This window comes from Sitophilus oryzae, unplaced genomic scaffold (genome assembly GCF_002938485.1).
Source record: "Sitophilus oryzae breed Bouriz unplaced genomic scaffold, Soryzae_2.0 scaffold_1440_pilon_pilon, whole genome shotgun sequence".
In the NCBI taxonomy this organism is placed as follows: domain Eukaryota; kingdom Metazoa; phylum Arthropoda; class Insecta; order Coleoptera; family Curculionidae; genus Sitophilus; species Sitophilus oryzae.
Window position 1 is genome coordinate 3,400,033 of NW_022146105.1, and position 25,183 is coordinate 3,425,215.

A 25,183-nucleotide genomic window follows, 5' to 3' on the forward strand; every position below is an offset into this window, starting at 1 on the left:
GGTAAATCATTTGAATAAAATGAAGCTTTTTTATAAAGAAATATATGTATAATAAATTTTGCAAAGAAATAACATTGTTGCGATAGTCTACTACTAACACTACCATAAGTTTTAGAGATCTGCGCTAACGTTTTTTTATGATGCGCAGAAGATTGAGGTTTATACATGTTTAGATAAAGCTTTTTCTTTAGATGAAATTGATACTTTCGACGAAAACAATTAATTTTAGTAAATTTTCTTAAGTAAATGATATGAATATAACATAAAGAAAAACGAAATAACTTCTGGAAATAAATATATTGTCCCGAAACCTGATTTTCAGTAAAGTTTTAGAGATCTGCTCGAAAAATTTTACTTTATAAGGATTCATGTTTTTTGAGTTAAAATAATTTCAGTAGGATTCTTAAAGAATACGAAGCAATATAAAATGTAAAGAAAATTGTAATATGTAAATAATTTCCGCAAATATATTTTTTTTAAAACTGAATAATTTAAGACTACTTAATGATAATAATAATTGTTGTAACAAGGTTGAGGTAGCCTTGAAGTGGAGGTTGGACGATCACTTTTTATTTTCTCCACCTCTTAAATGAAGTTTTGATGAGCATTTAAATGAACAAAATATAACGAAAAATATAACAAATTTTGCAAAGAAATAACGTTGTTGCGTTAGTCTAGTACTACTACCTAAGTTTTAGAGATCTGCGCTAACACTTTTTTATGATGCGCAGAAGATTGATATTTAGATAAAACTTTTTCTTTGGATGAAATTGATATTTTCGACGAAAACAATTAAAAAAATTAAATTTTCTTAAGTAAATGAAAGAATATAAGATATGAAAAAAACATAATAACTTCTGCAAAGAAATATATAGTTCCGAAACCTCACGGATTGATGTTTTTGATTTTTTTGCGATATAAAATGTAAAGAAAATTGTAATATGTAAGACTACTTAATGACAATATTAACTAAATATGAATTGTACGATATTTCAATTTTTTTATCCAAAAAAAAATCAAAACCTATTTTTAACAAAAAAAGAAGCGAAAGGCCGACCGAAAAAAACAAAACCCTTGAGAAGGATTCGTCAAATCTCGTTCTACTCTCGTTAAGAGTCCCAGTACACCGAATCGATATGTGAAAACGATTTTAAGACTGAACAATTCAGAAAGCCGTGCGACATCGCTGCCAGACGTCAGAAAAAATCCCCCCGCTTGACGAAAGGGCTGATTTATTTATAGCGCCGTCAATCTCGCACGTAATTATACGAGTGGTTAAAATACGTCGTCGTCAATTAGAGAGTCTCCATATTAAATTAAATATTAATGAATGCGGCAACGTCGTAAGGCCACAGACAAGAATCTGGGTTAGCTGATACAAACCCTAAAATGCCTACTAAAGGGTGGGGTGTACGACAGAGCGTAAGGCTAGACTGAATCGATAGCCCAAATGTGAAGTCTGCATTTTGTTCCAGATAAGTCGCCCTGAAATGATAACAGAGGGCGGAAGGAGCAAAAACTTTACCACCAAATTCGTATTTTAAAAGAAAATTCACCAAACATCCCCGAACGCGCTATTTTCCCCTTGTTGTTTGTTTATTGTTTCCAGGCGCGTGGTTATTTTGTTTATGTATTTCCTGTCTATGTTTTTGAGTTTCAGGAAAATTTACGAGTTTGTTTTGAAGTTGTTTAGAAAGTTTTGACGAAGAAATGCGTATCGGACAATCGTAAATTATGAACATAAAAAAACTACGAGCGGAATGAAAGAGGGATTTTGGTAAACGAGAGGAAACAGAGACTGGGATGCGAGATTGTTTCTGAAAAGTGAGAGTGGGGTCCTACTGTTAAAACATGCTCTAGAAGGGTACCTTTTGGAACTGTGGGGCATGGAGTGAGGTCCTTGGCCGGGGAGCAATGTCCGTCGACCACGGGCTGCTTGTCCTCTTGTCCGTTGCAGGGACTGGGACTGGCAGCCTCCGGGCGCTGGCTCTCGTTGCCGCTGGACATCCGGCACCGGAAGAAGGAGGTTAGGGATTCCGAGCGATGTTTTTGATCGCCCTGGCTGGACCAACAATCCCGCGGCGCGCGGAATACAGACTGGCGGCTGTGGGGGATGCCGTGGAGATGAGATGCCGTGAGAGTGCGGCGCAGCCTCCGACCTAAGGCACAGTTTTCGAATCCGCTTGTCGCCAGGATCAACCCCGCACGCGGAACAACGGATCCCGGGAGCCCAAAATTCCCATTAACCCCACGCAGGGCCCAATCCACACGCCCATTTTACTAACACCGTCTCCCAATCTGATGACTTTCCAGTTTACAAGTCGGACCAGCATCCGCGATAATCCGTTTATCAATTTTTCGCCCAAACTATGAATACAAATCCCAAATTTTCATAACAAGGACCTCCAAAGGCTCCATTATCTTTAACGACATAGTTATCATCATTAACAACTTTATTGTTACAAAGATTAATATCAAAGTCTTCCGAATTCTTTTAATACATTAAGATTGCTTCAGCACTATAACTTCATCACCTCATCCAATCATCAACAAGAAGCCTTCCCAATTTTATAATAGAGAAGCTTCAATTTGATGACTTTCGGTAGGACCAGCACCACAAATTCCATAATTTTATTTATTATTTTGATAACAAACACGTTCAAAGACTCCATTATCTTTAACTTGCATTGTTTTATTTACATGGAGATAAACCGCCGTAACACTGAGAATACAGTTAACGCTTAATTATATCTCCCTAATTGCTTCATTACCATATCTTTCTCACCACATACAATCTCAAGAAATCTTCCCAAATGGATGACTGACTATTTTAGAAATTGGACCATCATCAACGAGGCAAAACCTGTGCAAAGTGCAGGGACTGGCTGCATCTGCGTCACAAGAGCAATGAAAACATGCCTAACAGCAGCAATGGAGGTCATTCTAGACCTACCACCACTGCACATTGTCATAGATATGCCAATGATGGAAGATCATTGATGGAAACAGTATTGGGAGAATTGTTCTCTGACTTTTGTTTGCTGAATTGTTCTCCCAATGCTCAGGGGCTTGGAACACCGTCAAAAGGAAAATTCTAATCCTCCAACTCCCAGTAGATGACATACCAAGAATGTACAACTTTGAGAAACACCTCACTGTAGTATTGAGCAATCTAAGCTTCCAATCCTTTTTGGAAGAGAGAAACGTTTGCTTAGCAGGAAAAGACCATAACTTGGTATACTGATACTTCCAAAACCAAAGCAGGAACAGGGATAGGATAGTATTTGAACCGAAAATTAAATACTCATTAAAAGCGATCAGCTCAGTAACCATCAGCGTTTTCAATTTTATATACTGTCATCATTAAGAACTTTATTCTTACAGTAACTAACTATGCTTTTATCTAAATGTAGATAAAACAGTTGTAACATGATAAAGTCTTCAAAATTCAGAATACATTTTAGTTTTACTACCTAATAACCATATGTTTATTGCTTCATTTTCATTATTTTTCATTTTAAGTCCTTTTACATAAACATCATCATCGAAATAAAAAAAATATTATAGTCCAATTCACATGTTCGTTTTACTAAATATCAACATCCTCATGACTCCAATCAAATTATCTTTACAATAACATGTCAAATCCTAACGGCATTCTATTTTTGGCAAAAAAATCGTTGTTTAATATTCCTATGACGAGAAAGACATTAATTTATTCTTGAGCAGCGGAGTTTCTACTTTAATATCTTCCCCAATAAAGGAATTTACCCATGGCCTTATTATTAAACATAATCAGTGAGATGATTATCAGCATCCCGGTGATAATGACGTCACAAACCTTCGTCTAGTCATATCTATAGCTATAAATTTCAAACTTATAGACGAAATAACTTTAAAATACAATAAAAAATAATTTATTGTCATAGGGATTTATCTCTGACTTTAAGGGATTATATAGGTTCAAAGGTAGTATTGGTTGTATGATTCAGAGAAGTTGATGTAATAAATAATTTTATAATTTAAAAAAAAATATAGTCATGTAAATATTTTTGCGATGCATGTAATGTTAGATAAGAGTGAGATAACATGTGTCAAGCAAGGACATTTATTTTATTATGCTTTTCTTTGAGTGAAAGGTTTCTGTGTCTTTTTTGCCACATAAAAATTAAATAAAAATAAACGTATACATTTTTCTCTTAGCTTGAATATTAATAATGGGAATACAACAGTATGAAAATAATATATGAGCTGCCTTATTTCATAAGCAATTTTCTGGAAAATAAAAGAAAACAGGGGAATTTCAGACGTCGTCCTTTTTCCTGTGCCCAAAGAATACATTTTTTTCCTTCAATTCGTTTAACGAATTTTTTCCGAAAAAACAATTCTCTTAGATAAATAATTTCAAGGGTTTTGATCAAAGAAATGGTTTACCTACACGAACGTTTCAACGTTTCCTCGACAATCTCTGGGTTTGACTCATTAATTAACTCAATTAAAATATACAAATGGAATTTTATAATGGGAAATTTCTTTTGTCTGGAACGGAGAGTGGTTTATTAATTATTGTTTTTGTTCTTAATTAAATAAAATAAAAAGTAATGAGCAATTAGCTAAATTATTTAGAATTATTGAAGAGTTCAGAAAGGCAAAATTTCGTACCAAATAGAAAATAGTCTACAAATATATGTACAATATACCATGAGCTTCAAAACTTTCTAACCCCTTAAATAAGGCAGATAACTTATGAAAAAGTAAAAAATCGCCCAATTTTTAGACGTCCTCATGCGACTTTATTGTTATTATTATTAATATTATAAACAAACTAAACATAAATATTAATTATTATTCATCGAAAATAGTGTACAGATATGTACAGAACATACCAAGAACCTCAAAACGTTCTAACCCCTTAAATAAGGCAGATATTTAGAATAATGTAAGATAATCTAATGCATCCCCATACTAAATAATTATATTAAGATAATAAGACTTAAATAATATTGATGCGTTTCCACTGGGGTGATTTTTTGAATGAAATGTGGGTTACTATAAAAGCAATGCAGAAAGTTTAACTTTACTACAACTTTACTATACCTATTCATGATTTTCTATGATGACGATTTTTCATCAATGATTGCTACATCATTGATGAAAATCATGTATGAAATTTAACTGTCACTTATGGATAATAATTAGTTTTTTAAGGATATCTCAGGAACGGATGGCGCTATCGGGCTGGTCGAGGGCGCGTTGGATATGGGGGCGCAAGAGACATCGAGTGATAGTTTTCATCCCCTTGCAGCCCTTATATTAGGGGTAGTTTTTGTTTGTTAATATTTTTTGATAATAATTCGAGAAGGGATAGTGCCATCGACTTGATTGAGGCGGCGTTAAATTTAAAGGGGCAAAAGCCATCGAACGACAGTAACTTAATCTTTATACAACCCTTATCTTAGGGGTAGTTTTTAATTTTATTAACTTTCATGAATAAATCATGAACTGATAGGGCTATCAGGTTGGTTGACGCGGAGTTAGATTCAGAGGAGCAAAAGGTATGGAATGGCAATAGCTTCATCGTCATGCAACCTTTACTTTAAGGGTAGTTTTTGTTTTTAATAGTTTGTATAGTTTTATTATGTTTTCTACTTCAATGATATGGGTATCAAATGAAAGGGTTTGCTAAGAGGAATACAAAAAATAAAATTATTACATCACTCTAAATTCCAAGATGGCGGAGAAAGTTTCCTTATCTACCCTAATGGGGTGAACCGCGTTAAACAAGTTACTGGTGTCGTATGCCGCATAAAAAGAGGAAGTCCTGTATTTCCATTTCTAATAATTAAACTAATTCCCATCTCTGTTTACAATAGAAAAATTTCAGTTAACCGTTACACCTACAAACACTAACTCAAATAACAATTTGACTTATGTCTAATTGATTAAGGGTAATGTAAAGGGTGATTTCAATTAAGTTAATCTAGAATGACGTTAAGCCCATAGATACAGCGATGCAAATCGGCGATATCTTAATTGAGAGATCGATTTTTTTTAATTGATTGCTAAAATCCTTGCTGTCTGTTCAACAAACGAGCCTGTCTCTACTAATGAATTATCAACGTTCGAATAAGCACAGCCATTACTTTTTTTTTTGTTTGTTTAATTTAGAATTAATCTATTTTAAACGAATCTTAAAATGGAATTCCGAACGATTCATGACAATTAATAATTCGTTTTTAATTTTGATTTGGATTGCTTGGAAAATATCGTTCTGTACTTTAGTTTAGACAGAAATACAGGGTGTAAATAGATGTAATTGGTGCAAAAAAAGGGAAATTTCCAAAAACTTTTTAGTACCATACTTAAAATTAATTTTAATTGTATCAGTGAAATTATTAATATTTCTAGAAATATACACTGTACTTATTTTTGAATACATACCGATATTTACACTTGTTTACAATTGCTGAAAGAATAATAAAATTATATAAATGAATTCAATAAAGTTAATTTCAGTAGAACAACTGATTGAAAGTGCAAATATTTTTAGGAGTAGTATATTTCGATCCCAGAAACACCCCAATGAGGTTCTTTTCGCGAGAATTTTTTTTTGAAAATTTCGAATTTTTCGGTGATATTTTTAATGTTTAGGTTAAAAAGATAATACCTTCATAATATGGCAACATAGGTAGTAGATTAAATTTACAAGAATGAAAACCCAGAAAAGATCCAGTGGTTCTCAAAATTTAAGCGAAAGTTTTTTTTTCCAAATTTTCGAAGTGAAATATTTCAGTGATTTTGGACTTATTTTAAAAACGGTAAAGAGAAAATATGTTTCTATTATCGAGATCTACCAGCCTTGAAAATATTTGCATTTATTTAAGGCTCACTCTGTATAAATTAAAACTAAATAAAAACATCAAAAATATTTAAATAAATTTCTGTAAAAAATCTATTGAATATGTGTTTCTCTATTATCCAAGCAATAATTATTTAAATATTTTAGTCTATATTAAATTTTTATAGTTAATAAAATTTTATTGCATTGCCCTTACAGTATATTCAATATTATTCCGCATGAAAGTTTAATAAACAATATATTAAATTTTATTCTACACCTACATTCAGAGTTCACAATTATTTCTTGATTAGTATTCTATTTACGGCTGAAAGGGCTTTATGAAATACTATCGAAAGAATTTAATATAATATTAATAATACCGACCATTATTGCATACTCTCTTGTAATTTCAATCAAGTAAAATGTGTTAGGTCAGCTTCTTGTTCATGTGGCATTATTTTTTTAAATAGTCAAATAACCTGGTTATTTTTAATTTACTTTAAAAATAGGTTTACTGTATAATTAAAATATTTTTTTGTCCAGATCTACCAAGAGGCATATAACAGTAATTAATAAAATTATTAATTAAGAAAAAAAAATAAATGTGGGATTAATTTTTTACTGGCAATAGAATTTATTTTTCCTTATGCATTTCCTCCGAAATCACGAAATGAAAAAATGCAACGACGGCTTCAGAATCAATATGTGTGTGCTATTCTCGGCAAGAATAGTATTACTTGAATTTATTGGTTTAAAAGATTTACAAAGGGTGATTTTAATCTGGATGATCTCATGACGTACCTTCCGACTTATTTTTAAAACCGTTGAAATAGTAAAAAACATCATAAACTCTAATCGATTATTACTTGCGATATTTCGAAACACATATATTTTTAAGATAAAAACTATACACTTTTTACTACATGGTATACAGGTCGTCCCAGAAATAAGTATTTTAACTGGTAGGTTAAGTTAGGTTAAATAATGAAAAAATTTTGAGTGCCGCTTGTTCAGATTCCGGAAATTTGTATATTCTAGTGCTTCGAGGGTACGCAATGTTGCCACGTAGATAAGTTTAGTAAACTGAAATAATGAAACTAAATAATGAACAATCTAGCAGCTTTTCAACAGTTCAGAATTAGCGCCCTCTATTAGATATGTAAATAGTCAACGTTTGGCATACATTTAACCAGATCAGCTGATGGAATTTTTAGGTTATCCATTTCATTTGAGATTTTACTCAAAAACAATAAACCTCTGAAAAAACTGAAAAAATAGGCAAATGTAAGGTAAGCCTGTAAAAATTATTTTATTGTTCAAATAGAAATATCAATTATTTTGGTGTTTATTCACAAATACAAGAGTGTGAGATAGAAAAACAGATGAGTTTAAATTCTCAAAAAAATCTAAATAATTCAGGTATTATGTTGTGTAAGTTTTTTACTTTTAATCTGAATTTTCCAAGTCGTTTTTAAATCTTTCTAGTCGATGTGTCAACACTGGGCGTCGAACAAGGTGAGATCCAGGTAATTGCTTGGTATTTGCGGCTGATTATCGATTTCTGCCGGCGGCTCTCAAAATGTTGGCATTATTTTTTTTAAATTTTAAAGTTAAATAACTCGGTTATTGCCAATTTATTTTAAAAATGGCAAAGAGAAATTATGCTTGGCCAGATCTACCATCCCTTAAAATACTTCTGGCTTAGTTATTTCTGGGACACCCTGTATAAAGAGTATATTTATAGTTGAGGGTTGGAACCTTTGGTGTTACACAGCAAAATAAAAACACTAAATCACCACAATACACCAAAACACTTTTACTTTTACACTGGACGCGCGTTTCGCTAACCATGTTAGCATCATCAGCAGATGATTAAAAACTGGCAGATAATTATAAACTAAACAAAATTGTTTTCAATTTAATAACAACTTTTTTGAACAGCGGGAAGGTACAGCAATGGGTAATCCATTGTCTCCATTTTTGGCTAATTTATTCATGAGCAGGTTTGAAGTGGAGGCTAAGAATCAGTTTGAGTATTTTCCAAGAGTATGGTTTAGGTATGTCGATGATATTTTTGCTGTTTTTGACACACATTCAGACACCATAGATAATTTTATTTATAAGTTAAATAATCGTTTTCATTCCATTAAATTTACGCATGAAATTGAGAACAACGACAGATTACCATTTCTAGATGTATTAGTTATTAGAAATACTAATAATTGCCTGGAATTTGATATCTATACGAAAAATACTACCACACGCAGATACATTCCTAATGAATCACATCATAGTGTTGAACATAAAATGGCTAGTTTAAATTTCTTAGTCCATAGATTACTTAGTTTCCCACTTTCCAACGAAAGATATGAAATAGAAAGAGATTACATTAGGAATGTAGCTGAGTGTAATGGATATTCTCCTTCACTAGTTGATAAATTAATTAGAAAACGTAGGTATAGGTTAATGATTTCTGAAAATTCGACTTTTCAAGTGGAGAAAGATACGTCTAAATATTTTTCGATACCGTTTGATAGAGAGTTATCCGTGGTCTAAAAGGAATTTTTAAGAATGTCAATTATAAACTTGTGTATAGTGCTAATAATAAATTACAACAATTATTAGGTAATCCAAAAGATAAAACACCTCCACTAGAAAGGTCGGGTATTTATGAAATTTCTTCTAAAGATTGTAATCAGAAATATGTTGGGCAAACTAGAAGATCAATATTAACTAGATTTAAAGAACATTTAGCTCAGATAAGATATGGTAGACCGGATAAATCTTGCGTTGCCGAACATATTGTTGATAATGAACATTGTATAGATATTAATAATTTAAAATTAATTAAACAAGTCTCAAATTACAGGCAATTAGATGTATATGAAAGCATCAGAATTAATAAATGTAAAGATAGTATGAACAGAGTCAACGGTCCAATTCCTTCAAGTTCTTTGTTCCTACTACTCTAGTGGCGGAAATCTAACTGTTCGCTCAGTTGGCTCTGACTCGGTTGGCTAGATTTTGCCACGCCCACTCGGGGCCCACTGAGCGAGTATATAAACGCTCAACTTGTAGATTGCACTTTAGTTTATAATCATCTGCTGATGATGCTAACATGGTTAGCGAAACGCGCGTCCAGTGTAAAAGTAAAAGTGTTTTGGTGTATTGTGGTGATTTAGTGTTTTTATTTTGCTATATTTATATTTTTAAATTATTTTCGTGACACAGATACATTTTACAAAGTATCACCTTCATTCGTTTAAAACAAATTATATCACATTAAATACAAAATGTGAGTGTTCTAGATCCATTTTTGGTTTATTTTTGAAATCTCTAAGACGCTTAAATTCTACTCGCTTTCATAGACTTAAAATAGCTAAAGTGCATGCCGGTTATATTTTAGCTAGCAAAGTGAATTACTGTGCTAGCAAACTGAGGATGTTGCCTCGCTTCCTGTTGTAATAGATAATATCAGAAGAGGGTAAACTTAAATGTAAATGCATAGATGCCCTTAAAAACATTTCAATTTTTCGTATATTCACTTTATTTTTATATAATCTTCATCAGAACGCTGTAGCTTTTAAAGGCAATATACACTATGTCTTCTAAATAAGTTCAAGTTATTTTAAAGGATGGTACCTAGTCCAGACAAAAACATATTCTCTATCTAAATCATTTTTAAAGTAAATTGAAAATAATCGAGTTACTTAATTAAATATTTTAGAAAATAATACCTATTTTAATCCAATTATTTTTTTAAGTATTTTGTTTTGCAAAAAAAACATGGGCTCGTTTCTGGTGTTGAACTGTACTACCAAATACTTATACGGGGCCTTAAATAAGTGCCTATATTTTTAGCGGTAGCATATTTCGACCCCAGAAACACGATTATGACTTTTTTTTGCAAAATTTTTTTTTTTTGGAAAATTATATTCCAAATTTTCCAAAAAAAAAAATTTTGAATTTTTTTTTTCGTTTTTAGTTAAAAACCATAATTTCTTGATAATATGACAACATAGGTAGTAGGTAAAATTTACAAGAAAAAAAATCCAGTGGTTCTCAAAATTCAAGCAAACATTTTTTTTGAAATTTTCTAAGTAAAATAACTGGGTTATTTTGGACTTATTTAAAAAACGGTAAAGAGAAAATATGTTTCTTTTATAGCGATCTGCCAGCCCTGAAAATATTTGCACTTATTTAAGACTCACCCTGTATATTTTTATTTATAAAGCGCTAAGAGCTACTGGGTCCAAAAAGAGAAATATCTCAGTAGCTCTTGAACACAAACCTTATAAAATCTAAGGTAAATTCAAAAAGTTATGTACGTTTTCGATTATATAGTATATTTATGGACATTTCTACGGAATTTTTTTTGATCTGGATTAATAATAATAATAATAGTCATAAACTTTATTTTTATTTACCCATTATTTACCTGGTACAGAGATAACATTTGGTTTTATCGTCTATAATAAGCATTAACTCTGCTTGCAATAAAAAAGATGATTTTCTTCTATTTTTAGATCTCTAAATGAGAAAAAAAAATCTAAGTTGTAGTATGTAACCGTTGCCATAGAGACCCTAAAACTACCCTGAACCTTTATTTTAGGACATTTAAATAAATAACTCCATATAAATCAATATTGATTCTTCTAAGGGATGTGTGTATAAATACAGTCCTATACACTTGTCTAGATAATAGTCTAGAGTGTCACAGATAAAGTTCGCATCATATGTTTTTTTTATGTTTCACTTATCATGTGATCTTATGACATAACAATTACATAAAATATCAACTTTGTTACTCATACTTTTCAAATGAAAAATCAGATAATTAGTAATATATAACGAACCCGGGTGGATTAGCTAAAAAATTGCGCAAATATTCTGAACGTCATCGAAGGTTGATTTCGCAGACGATTTATGTGGTGCTGCAAAAGCTTAACCCGCATTTTTTATCTAGTCAAAGGATAATTTTTTAGCCATTTATCAAGCAACCTCTTTCGATTTATATATGGAGGTAATATAAGTGGCAACAATTCATCATAAACTTGACATACCGTGCCAATACTACTGCTTTAAATCGATCCAAACCTGGGCCTCACTTTTGCTTTCCGTGTTTCGTATTAACATACAGTTTGTTTGACGTTTTTTTAAGTATTCGTCGGGAAATTAATTGGTATAATGAAAAACAGTTTTCCATTTGTTTAAAAATAGAATAGTTTTACATTCGACGTAAATAAAAGCTTTTTTACATGTTTTGAAACAGGGTTGGAAAAATCATGATTTAAAAAAAAATTATTCAAATCAGTTTTTTTTTTATTTTAATAGAAAACATTATTTATCTATAATTTCCAAATAATTACAATTTATTTCCAATTAAAGTCCTATCCTAAATGGCTATATCATCGTAACTCCGCCCGATTTTTTTAACATTAACAATTCTATGGCGCGTGTCATTTTTCCACATCTGTCATAAACATATTCCGCAAAAAAGTCGGGCAAACTAGGCATAAAAGTAAAGCACTTTTACGCCTAAGCACAAAAGTACAAAAATATGTTATTAAACTGATATTAAGTGTCAAATTCAACGAGTGTACAAATTGTTGCTCAATATATAATTACTTACAAGATATTATTTGAAACGTTTGAAATTGATTAAAAAATTATTTGTAACGAAAAAAAAGTATGTTCTATTCGGAGTAAAAAAGTACTTTTTGTGCCTCCCTGTAACTTCGGACTAGCTTTACGCTGGTCCGTCAAACGGACAGCCTCGTCAAAAAAACTATAATTTTTACTCCTAGTAAAACAATACACTATTGTTCGGAAATAGTCTTAAGTCGAGAATGAAATTAGTATTATCATATCAAAGTACTTACTGCAGATCGAAATGTCGGTAGAAATTTGGAAACAACTAAAAGATAAATTGGAGAAGACAGAAATTATCTTGATCAACATACAGCTATTTCAACAAAGATATAAAACAGCACATGATTATAGATTCTCGGGAATGAAGATATAGTCTAACATCAGAAGAACCTAGTTCTGTAGTAGAGTTTGCGAATGAAATGTATTCGAACAGCGGATTTTTATCACTTGTACATAAATTTCAAAGTAAATCCCCGCCGTTTAGAGGTCTAATGGATTCACACGACATTACTTCAAAAATCGGTCTAACATTTTAATTGATCAATAGATATATTATAGTTTTATAACATTTACAATTATTTTTCGATTTAAACAAAGCATCTAACCGTTACAATAGCAAATGTAACATTTTATTTGTTTTTTTTTTAATGAATAGGGTATATCTGTTAAGGTGCGTTCATACCGGCTGCGCCGCGCAAAACATTTTTTTAACATGTACATTTGAAGTGTATTTATTTTAGCGCGCACAAAAGTATATGTTAAAAAAATAACTTACGCGGCGCAAAAATGAGCGGCACAGCCGGTGTGAACGCACCTTTATAGAAATATTTTATATAGTTTTCTATGACACATTTTTATACCTTTTACAGTTATTTTTCTATTTATTATAAAGTTTTAAAAAAGTTGATTTTTTTGAAATTTTAAATCATATGATTAAAATAAAAAAATAACTTGATTTACATCATTTGATTTAGAGCATGCCAACCCTGTTCTAAAATATAGAATTAATGTTGAAACGTTATTATCATGCACGAGGGTAATATGGATATTAATATATGCTAAAAACTTAATTTAATTAAATATTAATATAGAGATATCAGGTGAGTTTCCTATCGATTAGGTAAGCTCATGAAATATTGCCTTTACAATTTGAGAACGTAATCTTACCAATTTACATAATTTAAACTAAGGCAAACCGTTTCGCGTACCTTGTAGTATTCAAGGGATTTTATTTGGTTTTGTTTGGAACATTTTCCTAGGAAGACATTTTCAGCAGGCACAAGGGGAAATCAATTCAGCTCTAGGCAGGTTGCTTTGGTGAATATTTCATTGGCTTTAAATATTCATTTACGTTATAGTTCACCCAAACAACCTTTTCAGTATATGAGGATTACCAACATAATAACACTTAAACAGGTCTTATATATCAATAATATATTAATCCTTTAGAGGGATATAAAAGTTGACCAAATCCTGTATAATTTAATAAAAAAATTCAGCAACAAGGGTTAGAAAAATCGATTTTTTTTTCACACAGCCAAAGCATTTTTTTAAGCATTTAGCCTTTAGATGATGCTGTTTTATATTTATGTTATTATATGCTGTTTTATATCTTTTTTGAAAAAGTCGTATGTTGATCAAGACTATTAAGATCTTCTAGTTCTTTCCAAATTTCTACCAACATTTCGATCTCCAGTAAGTACATTACACTTTGACATTAGATAACACTAATTTTATTCTCGACTTAAGACTATTTCCGACCAATAGTGTATGTTTTTTATTAGGAGTAAAAATTATACCTACTTTTTTGACGGGGCTGTACGTTTCACATGCTATTCGTTTTTAAACGTTGCAAATAATATTAAAAAGTAATACCTTGTAAGTAATTATTTATTGAACAACAATTTGACACTTAATATCTGTTTAGAAATATATTTTTGTACTTTTAGTCTTTTAAGCTTAATTTAATTTCTTTACGTGTGTCATTTTTTTTTTCTACATCCACTATTTCTGATTACAAGGAATTCAATAAAATTTATACTTCAAGGAATCGAACTATTTCAATTATTTAATGACCTATAATTGAGATTGATTTTTGCTTCTTGATTATTTTATATGGTCAAAAAGAAAACCTTCCCCACTGTGTATTCTTAGTTCATTTTCCGAAAATCAATGTATAATAAAAACCATTTAATTGTGTCAAGGCTAGTCCTTACTAGACTCCTTGTCGAATATTTTACTTCAGTGTACACTGATTGCCTTCAAATAAATTGTTACTGTTTAGAAATTACAATTCTTGGTTAGATAATAAAAGATTGTTTTTTTAATTTTCCTTTGAATCGTCAATATAGAAAGAAGGAAAAAAATAATACATTTAATGTTTTCTCTTACAAGAAAGTAGGAGACCTGATGAAAATAGAAAACCAGTTACTGAGAAGGAACAAAATTGGATTTCCTTTTATTTAATATATTTATTTTCCCTTATTTCATTTCCTTTTTTTTTCTAAATGTATCAAAAGGCCTAATTTATTATAGAATTAAGGCAAAAACACCAACAAAAACTTTATTTAATTAATCCATTTTATTAGAACCTTTTGAGTGATTAATTTGGTCGTTTCAAGGTTTTTGATTAAGGTTCTTTTCGTCCATAATAACGGCAATCTAATTTCCACAAGGGAGTAAATTTAATTTCTATCTTATTTGGAAAGAAAAATCATTAATTTTGTGATCTATTAACGATTATCTTCGGGATTTATTATCAAAATATGTCAAAACATGGAGCTTATTAATAAAAATTTCACAATTTGTTTGAAGGTTTTACAAGGCTATTAATTGATTGCTTTTTTACAACACCTCGTGATGCCTAAATTGAAAAAAGATAAGCGAGTAATTTCAGGAAATCGAACTATAATGTAGTAAATCATCGATCAAACTAATTATAGAGCTAATTTCACCGGTGAAAATATTTTATTTTATCGAATTTGAAATATTTCATGACCTCCTGCTAGGAAATAACTAAGATAAGTCAATATATTATGCATTCGGGAATATTATTAAATTCGTTCGATGTTTGATGGAATAATAAATCAAGTTTTCGGTTCAACATCTGAAATAGTAATCAGTCTACATTATTTATTTTTCCAATGCTTCTGGATATTTTTTAAAATATCCAAGAATGTGACCTCAAAATATCAGCCCCAAAAAAAATATTTGCTTCAAAATCTGAAATTTTCTAAATTATATGGCTTTAATTATTTTTCTGGGATCTTTGTAAATATTCCTAATTTATTACTTTTCTAGTTAGTAAGTCTTTATAAATTTATGTTTCCTAAAAGTACGTAAAATTTTCTCAAAGCACTGAAATTTTCAAATTTTTCTGATGACTTTTCGTATTTCTCTACAGCCAAAACATGGCCCATTTTTTCGACTTTTTTCTATCATGAAAATTGGCGATTTGCGTCATGTCACCGATTTTGTTAGACCTACGATTATTTACTAACTAAAAGGTGTAAAATATGAAAATATAGAACATTGGAGACTTACGAGAACAGTAATGGACATAGGGAGCGTTTTAATCTTCATAAAAAATAGCTGAAAAACAAGGGTCCAAAAAATTAAATTTGTCACAAAGCAAAAGCTGGTACCTAAGCCTTCAAAGGTGTATATTTTCTGAATCTACATAAAATATTCCACAGGTGCTGAAATTTTCATAACTTTATGATTACGTTTACCATGCTTCGAAAACCTTTGAAGATGTGCAAAAAGCCATAAAATAGCATTTTTTCGACTTTGTATGTCAAGAGATATGTAATTTTGACATGACGAGGGGGAAGTAACAATACTTGATGAGACTAAAAAAAATATCCAAAAACAATTTCAATGCATATGTAAATATAACATTTATACTAACGAATTAAACTTGGAGAAAATGCTACTTCTGTTACTTTCAAGTTCCCTAAATCTCTTTCTGAGATAATAAAGACAAATCTTATTCGGGATCCCCTTTGAATATTATTTTTATAGCCTTAAGACAAGTTTTAGACTTTAAAAGAAGTGACGGAACTTTTAATTAGTTAAGTGGAGTATCGAAATCATAAAGGAACGAGTAATTCCACCAAATCTCAGCTGGCAAGCTAGTATTCCCAAGGGAAATAAATAATTTAGGAACACGAATATCTGGGATGAGCCAGTAAAAAGAAAATATAATTGATATTGCCAGGAGATTTGAACAAAGAGTTATACAGACTTTTCTGGTATACACTCACCGGCAGTAAAAACAGGCACCTTAAAATTTTGATGTCTTTTAAAGTTTGATATTTTTTGTTTTAGCGGGCCAATTTTGATGATTTTTTTAAGCAACATGTAGATAAATTATTTGACTTTTTAGTATTTCTTTCTAAACTAAAAATAAAAATTCCCATCTGTTAATTATACGAGGGAAAATTTGTTGATATTTTGGTGAAACCCTGTGGAATATGTCAAGACAGCAAAGAATTTAAATCTAGGTACATTCTTTTTATCATCTAGGTACATTCTTTTTCGATATTTTGTTTGTTGTTTTTTTTACATTAATGTTTTTGCTTTTGGTTCTAGTTAACAGACTTCTTACAGTCCGTTCACTTACATATAAATTTCTTAGGTGCAATTCATTTGAAAAGCTGGCAAACGGCGGTTTCTTAGCGATAAACTTACAATAAATCGATCGTCTCGATTCGAAGTTTTCATACGAAAGTTCCTGGACGTAGCATATGAACTTGTCTCGAGGAAGCGAATGCACTGTACTTCGTGCACACCTAAATCTGTTAGCGACATAATGTTTATATCTTTCATCTTCAATTAAAGCAACTGTAGCGGATACAATGTTAACTGCTCAACAGCAAGCCCAAACAATAATATGATTTTTCAGTAACAGTGACATTACGTAAATCATAAACATTATTTCAACACCCTGTTGAAATAATCAATAGCGAATAACTCCATTGAAAATAAAGCCATTGAAATTAATCAAGAAGTAAACTATCGAGAAAAGATGCAACTAGATGATAAAATTATTTTCAAATTCCTTGCTTCTTTTAACATATTCCACAGGGTGTTCCAAACTTTCACCAAAATAACAACATTTTGTTTTCCCTCGTGAACAAGAGGCTTTCGTGGTTGAGAACTTGCGGCAATGGACAGGCTTGAGTGCGGATGAATTAATCCATGTAGCGCAAGATCACATAGTGATACAGAGATGTTGTTAACATGGCAGTCGCCAACGTTCACTAGGAACATGACACTTGAAGAAGAAGTTTTCCCTCGTATAATTGACAGATGGGAACTTTCATTTTTAATTTAGAAAGAGACACTAAAAAGTCAAATAATTTATCTACAAATTGCTTAAAAGATCACCAAAATCGGTCAACTAGACCACAATATAATATAAAACTTTAAAATACATCAAAATTTTAAGGTGCCCGTTTTTCGTGCCGGTGAGTGTATTTTTGCTTTTGTTAGACACAAATAGGAAGTATTCCGAGCACTGGTGCATGTTATTAAGAAAAAAATTGACTTTGAACAGATATTTAACTGTTTTTCGTTGAAAAAAATTACTAAAACGTGTATATCTCGTTGTCCAACATGAATATTATTGTGTGAAGTTAAAATGTCACTGTCTGCCTAACTTGCTTCAATAATCAATATAACAGACAAAGCAAAATGTCTACCTACCTATACAATTTTCATGTTACATCGTCAGGCGATCCTTTTTTTCATAGACTAGTTCGTGGAAAGCAAATTGAATTTTACCAAAAAAAACTTTCTAAACTTTTTTCTGGTATTAGTCTTTTTTTTACTTATGTACGTTCTATATAAAGAAAAATACACATATAAAATATTCAGTATTCATAAATTCCTAAAATATGAATAAATGTTTTAAATTATGGAAAATTAAATATAACTTATTCAAATATTCTTTTACCATGCGTGTGTAAAGTGCTTTAATAACAAAACGCATTTACAAAATAGCGTTACTTTCATATTTTAATTAACATTTTCATCATCGTCTCTAACGCTTTTAGAATATATCTTCTATAATATTAATTTCCGAGAATAAAAAACATATTACTAATGTATGTTATAATTTACTTGTAGCAGATAAATAATTAAATTAGTATGGATTAAGATATAAAAGGTGTATTACGAATGGGTGTTATAATTTATTTTTCGGACTTAAATACTTAGATAAATTAGAATCGATTATGATATTAAAATATTTTTTGGTGTAAAAAAATTGGGTTGCAAATGGTTGGTGTAGTAGTTTATATTGTTATTGTACAAATTTTTTTAAAACTGCTGTTATTTACTAATTAAAAGGCATAGAATAACAACATAATATATACTACTAAAAGTTGTTTTACGAGTATTAGTTGTCGGTGAAGTTTTAACCATCATCAAAAATAACTCAAAAACAAGGGTTCAAAAAACTCATTTTCTCACAATACCCAATGTATCGAAACCTTTAAAGCTGTATATATTCTGAATCTACGTAAAATCTCCTACATATTTTCACATTTTCGTAATTTTATGACTATGTTTTCTAAGACCTTTCAAAATGAGTAAAAAATAGTAAAAAATGGTCATTTTTTCAACTTTTTTCCACGTATATAGTCAAGAAAATTGCCGATTTTCATTATGTCACCGATTTTGTTAAAACTGCTGTTACTTACTAATTAAAAGGGGTAGAATCAGAGAATATAGGCCATTGTAGTCCTCGGGACGGGAATAGATATATAGGGAAAAAAATATATGTATATAGAGAAAGTTTTAACCTTCATCAAAAATAGGTGAAAAACAAGTCCATTCTAGGCCATTAAAGGTGTATATATTGTGAATCTCCAAAAAATTTTCTATAAATGCTGAAATTTTGATAATTTTACAACTCTGTTTACTATCTTTCTGAGAACTTTGAAATTCTCTAAAAAATCGTGAAAAATTAGCATTTTTTCGACTTTTTTTCCATAGCTTCATCATCAGTCATGAAAATTGGTTATTTTCGTTATGTCACTGATTTTGGTAAAACTGCTGTTCCTTACTAATTAAAAGATACAGAATAAGAAAATATACATAGGCCATTATGGCCTTGCGAGTACAGTATTAGTTGTAGGTAAAGTTTTAACCATCATGAAAAATAGCTCAAAAGCAAGGGTTCAAAAATTCTCGCAATAGCCATAGACCGGGTGCGTCTCAAAAGTGGCTCACCCCTATAACTTTTTTATTTTTTCAGATAAAAAAACGAGATTTGGTATGTTTACTAACATACCAAATCAACATAAATTAGGATTGATTGGTGTATTCAATTATATTTGGTCACTTCCTGTTTCACCGGAAATGACTACAACTTTTGATTTTTAAATGGCACCCTCGGTATTTTTTTACTTTATTCGATAGAAAATGTCACTCTGAATAGAATATGTCAACTTTTGATATTCTCGCTTAATAAAAAATTGTTTTTTAAAATTCAATCTAGAGTGCCATGTGTATGTTAAAAACACTAATTCTTCATCAAGGAGCCTTGGAAAAATAGATTTGATCGTCTAATGTTTTTAGTGTCTTGTCCTGGCCAGTTAGAAGTGCTCAAATCGTATTTTTAATCGTATCTCAATTTTTTCAAATGGAACGAGAGTGGCTCATTAGCATATTTGGAAAAAGCATTTTTTTACGAATAATTTGATACCACACACTTGATATTTCAAGTCAAATTTTCGTTACGAACTGCAAGTTATAATTTCAAATAAACCATATGCGAAAATGTCAAAAGTTGACATATGATATGTCATTCTATTCAGAGTGACATTTTCTATCGAATAAATTAAAAAAATACCGGGGGTGCCATTTAAAAATCAAAAGTTGTAGTTATTTCCGGTGAAACCGGAAGTGACCGAAAACAATTGAATACGTCAATCAATCCTCATTTATGTCATATAGTGACATACCAAATCTCGTTTTTTTAACTAAAAAAATAAAAAATTTAGAGGGGTGAGCCACTTTTGAGACGCACCCGGTATATATATTCTGTGAGAGAGAGAATCTATATAATTTACTATCAGATCTGACAGTTTCATAATTTTATGGCTATTTTTACTATCTTTCCCAGACCTTTGAAAATCTCTTAAAAATAGCCAGATATGAGCATTTTTTCGATACATCATGAAAATTGGTGATTATTGTCACCGGTTTTGTTAAAACTGCTGTTGTGCTCTTACGAGTACAATATTAGTTGTAGAGTCGAAAAATTAACTTTACTTTTACTTGTAACAGATAAATAATTGAATTAGTATGGATTAAGGTATAAAAATTGTATTAGGAATGCGTGTTATAATTTATATTTCGGACTTAAATAAATACTTGGATAAACTAGAATCGATATGATATTAAAATATTTTTTCCATATAAAAAATTAGGTCGCAGAGATATTATGAAACTTGGAAAAATGGCAGATTTTGGAGGCCTAATATCTTACACCCTCGTGCCAAATTTTGACGTAAAATCAATACAAAAACTCTACCTATTAGCCTAAACGACCGAATACCCAGAGGTGCAAATAAAATATTATCTTTTTCACCAATTACTCTGCTGCTAGATTTTGTTTTAGTTTATCGAATGCCATAAATTAAATAACAAAGGGAGGAATGAATGTATGAAACATTTATCATAGAGCGCTGGCTCTATGGTCCCAGAGGTGCCTTAGAATTTTATATCTCTCTAACACTCCCTCAAAAATGCTCGCCTTGTTCAATGGCCCCATCACCCCCTCTCAAGGTAAATCGTGTTTAGCTCCAATCAATATCGATATCGAAAAATATATCTCGCGTATAAATTTTCAATTTAATTTTTCGAAAAGCTCTCTGGAATGAGGAATTTTTCAGGTAGGAAAAAAAAGAAATAGAAACGGAAAACTATTTGGGAATAAAAATATTTATACGGGGTGGCTCAAGTTACTAAATTTTCTTTTTAATTAATAATTAATTTAATAATAATAAAATTTTCTCACATTTATGTCAGCATGAGAAAAAACAATATGGCGATATTATTATGTAACTTGGTAATATTTGAGGGGTAGTTTCATCTCGTTGGAATTTGACTTTCGAAAAATCCGTTTGCCAAAAATAAGCTTTTTACGTCAAGCAGTTTAAGCAGAATCATGGTTAAGAAATTACCCAACTTTTTGGAACACCCTGTATGATTTTTTAAAAAAATTTCAAAATATGTAAAAAAACCAAATAAGTTATGCTTGTCCAAGCGTTTTCCCGAAAGACTAACCGTTTTTAAATCAAACCAAACCAAATCACCCTCTTGGAATTTGAGATTTGAGAAACCCCTCCTTATCGAACCTCTACACCCCACAGTCAATCCGTTTGCCCAAAATCATCCCGAAAGACTAACCGTTTTTAAATCAAACCAAACCAAATCACCCTCTTGGAATTTGAGATTTGAGAAACCTCTCCTTATCGAACCTCTACACCCCACAGTCAATCCGTTTTTTTCGGAAACTTGACCGTTTTTTAAATAAAAAACATTGTAATATTTGAGGGGTGGTTTCACCCTCTTGGAACTGGAATTTCGAAAAATCCCTTCTTATCGAACCTCTACACCCTAGAATCAACCTGTATGCCAAAATTGAGCTTCTTACGTTGAGTGGTTTGAGCAGGATCATGATTAATCAGTATGTCAGTCACTTAAGGATTTTATATATTAGTATAGATATACAGAGGAAAAATGCTGGGAATAACCAATAAAGACCATAAAAGAGGGAATAACCAATATAGACCGATAATAGATTTCATCCACAGAATCCCCAAGTGGCAATGGGCAAGACACCTGGCAAAAAGGACGGACAACAGATGGACCATAAAAATTACAGCATGGTGAATTAAGAGACCTAGAAGAAGACCAAACCTGAGATGGGACCATGATATTAGGAACTTAGCAGGGATATATAATTGGTTCGCATAGCCAACAATAGATAACAATGGGACCAACTACAAAAAGAGTATCTCTAAGCATGTGAGGAAGGCTACATCATAATTGGAAATAGTTAGATTAAGATGGAAATGATGATGATGATGATTGACAGTGATTCTGGATTCTAAACTAGGATAGTCAGTCGCTCCTTGAAATTCAGCTAAGGCGGGACCCCGCTCGTTTTGTAAAATCTTAACTGACGTTCCATATTAGATTTTTTTTTAATAATCATAGAATTGGTTGTCTTGATTAATTAAATCAAGATTATAAAGAGGTTTGAATTGAAAATTGGACTGCCTTGTCACAAAGTATGATCGATATATTTCATTTAAAGAAAAAAAACCATTACAGTTATTTTTATTTTCACTTCTCGTGACAAAGAAGAAAGAGTCAAGTAGAGGGTATTGCCATATCTCTCGCCTATAGTTATTGCGAAAAACTTCTTGAGTGAGTTCTTTGTAAATAAAAAGGCTCCCTTTTTCTCAACCATCTTCCAGGCTTTGTAGTGGTATTTCTTTGAGAACTGAAGAGACTTATATTTATAGACTGCATTTTAAAAAGAATCCCTTTTTTATCAAAACAAAACGTGCCATTTTCCACATGACCGGGATAAATAAGTGTGCGTATACACATCTCTTTGTTTATTGACGGAGCTACGTGTGTTATATTCATTTTAGAGCGGAATACACAAATTTAAAAAAAAATATATCTGCTTATTAATCCCTATATCACATGTTCAAATAAATTTAGATAGTGGGTATCACGCAGAATTTTATGTATAATTTCATATGAAGGGTCCAGTCGAAAGACTTGATAAGCGCCAATTTCTTAATTTTAGGATTTTACTGCATACAATATTATAGTAGTTCTAACTGGTCCCTACAAAACGTATAAACTCTCAGGGCAATAAGCTGTTAAATCCTATGATATATGCGTAATAAAAATATAGCATACACGGAAAGAACCTGTAATTACTAGCCGTCTAGTGCTTTCCTGTAAAATCAGTGAAATGCCGCTGATCATGTTTTCCCCTGAACTTCGTATTATATTTTCTTTTCTCGATTTTCTTTCCATATATCGTCATGAAAATTGTTCATATTCTCCAACTAGAAATTCCAAGACGAAATGTTACCCTTCTCAAAAATAATTCAGAAACAAGGGTTTAAATAGTAGGTTTTCTCATAATACCAAGGCATTTTAGTCTTTAAACGTTTATATTTATATATATTGAAAGTACATAAAATTTCCTACATGGACTAAAATTTTCATAGTTCTATTTCATTTATAACTACTATTTTTTCAGGAGCTTAGAAGGCGTGTAAAAATAGCCAAAACTTGACATTTTTTCGACTGACTTCCATGCATATATTATTAAAGTGTGCAGAATAAGAAAATACAGACAATTCTGGCCTTACAAGTACAGTCTTAGATATAGGATACACCATCTTTCAGAAACTCAAATCGAAATTATCGATTTTCTTATAGCACATAACATTTTTCACGAAGTCTAAAATTTATAAATTTTTATGACTACATTTAATATTTTTCTATGAGCTTAAAACGTAAAAAAGGCCAAAAAATTGGCATGGATTAAAACAATATTGTAGTTCTGACAAATTTAGATAGTATGTATCACGCAAAATTCAGTTGTGAATTTATATTATGTCATTTTCATAAATTTCATATTCATACAGTTCATGCACCTTTCCCAGCTCTTGGATAATCGATATGGAGAAATATACCCCTTTGCGAGTTTTTCTTTGTCTCTATAACTTTCCTTAATAAGGTCATATACCTTAAACTTCAATTTCTCGCCTTGACATTGAGGGGAAGCTTTCGCTTGCGTGTCTAAAGGCAATTACCCCTTTTTATATCACTACAGCTAGATCGATGACATCATGTAAATAGGTCCTGCTCCCGATTTTTCATTCAAGTTCCCAACATTTCCTTGCAATTTCCTTAATGCCACCGAGTTTTTTGTTAAAATAAAAGTTCTTAATTAATAAGGAGGCTTATATAAGCACTTGTTCTCCTCATTAATATATCTAATGGAAGGTGACCATGCATTGCAGCGTTTTATTTTTAGAAAATCCGTTCTAGGCGATTTACTCTAGCAGAGTTCCACCAAAATATTTCCCGCATCGATGTTGGAAATTATTTTTTTTATGTGGAGTTCGAGAAACATTTCCTTTGTTATTTTTCGTTTCTGGAATTGTTATTGTTTACAGTCATTCGCGAGTAGGGGCTACAGGGCAGGATTTAGATGGAGAAAAAGTCAGATCCTTGTTGGGAATTGGAAAATTTATAGGGCCATTTTTTACACGAACTCAAAAAATATATGGTTCGATTTACATTTGTTTTCATTTTTATTATTATCAAAAGCGAAGAATTATTGTCAGAAGCTAAACAAAATTAGATATTATATCTAATTAAATACTTGGTGCAAAAACAGACCAATAACTTCTTATATTGCTGTATTTTTTACTTGAAAATTTTCAGACGTTCAACGTTATTAGATCCTTGAACTTGATTAAATACTTGGTTCAAAAATAAATCTACATATTCTTGTATTGCTGTATTTCGTTCTTGAAAATCAACATCAGAAGTTGAACCGTTATTAGATACTTTAAAATCAGTGGTTTTATTAAACATTTGGTACGGAAATAGAACTATCATTTTTTTATTTTA

The 25,183-nt window shown here is 31.0% G+C and overlaps 1 protein-coding gene across 3 annotated transcripts in view; it reads right to left on the reverse strand.

The window, feature by feature from the left end:
* Positions 1-25,183, reverse strand: part of LOC115876817 (solute carrier family 12 member 6) — a 62,639-nt gene that overhangs the window by 34,585 nt on the left and 2,871 nt on the right. Inside the window, exon 1 of one of the 3 annotated variants that reach the window (XM_030892785.1) lies at positions 1,869-2,102. The exons of the other annotated variants lie outside the window; for them this stretch is intronic. Coding sequence (XP_030748645.1) covers positions 1,869-2,007 — 139 coding nt within the window. The 5' untranslated portion in view covers positions 2,008-2,102. Of the gene's footprint in view, positions 1-1,868; positions 2,103-25,183 lie in introns of those variants that run through there. 3 annotated transcript variants of the gene reach the window in all.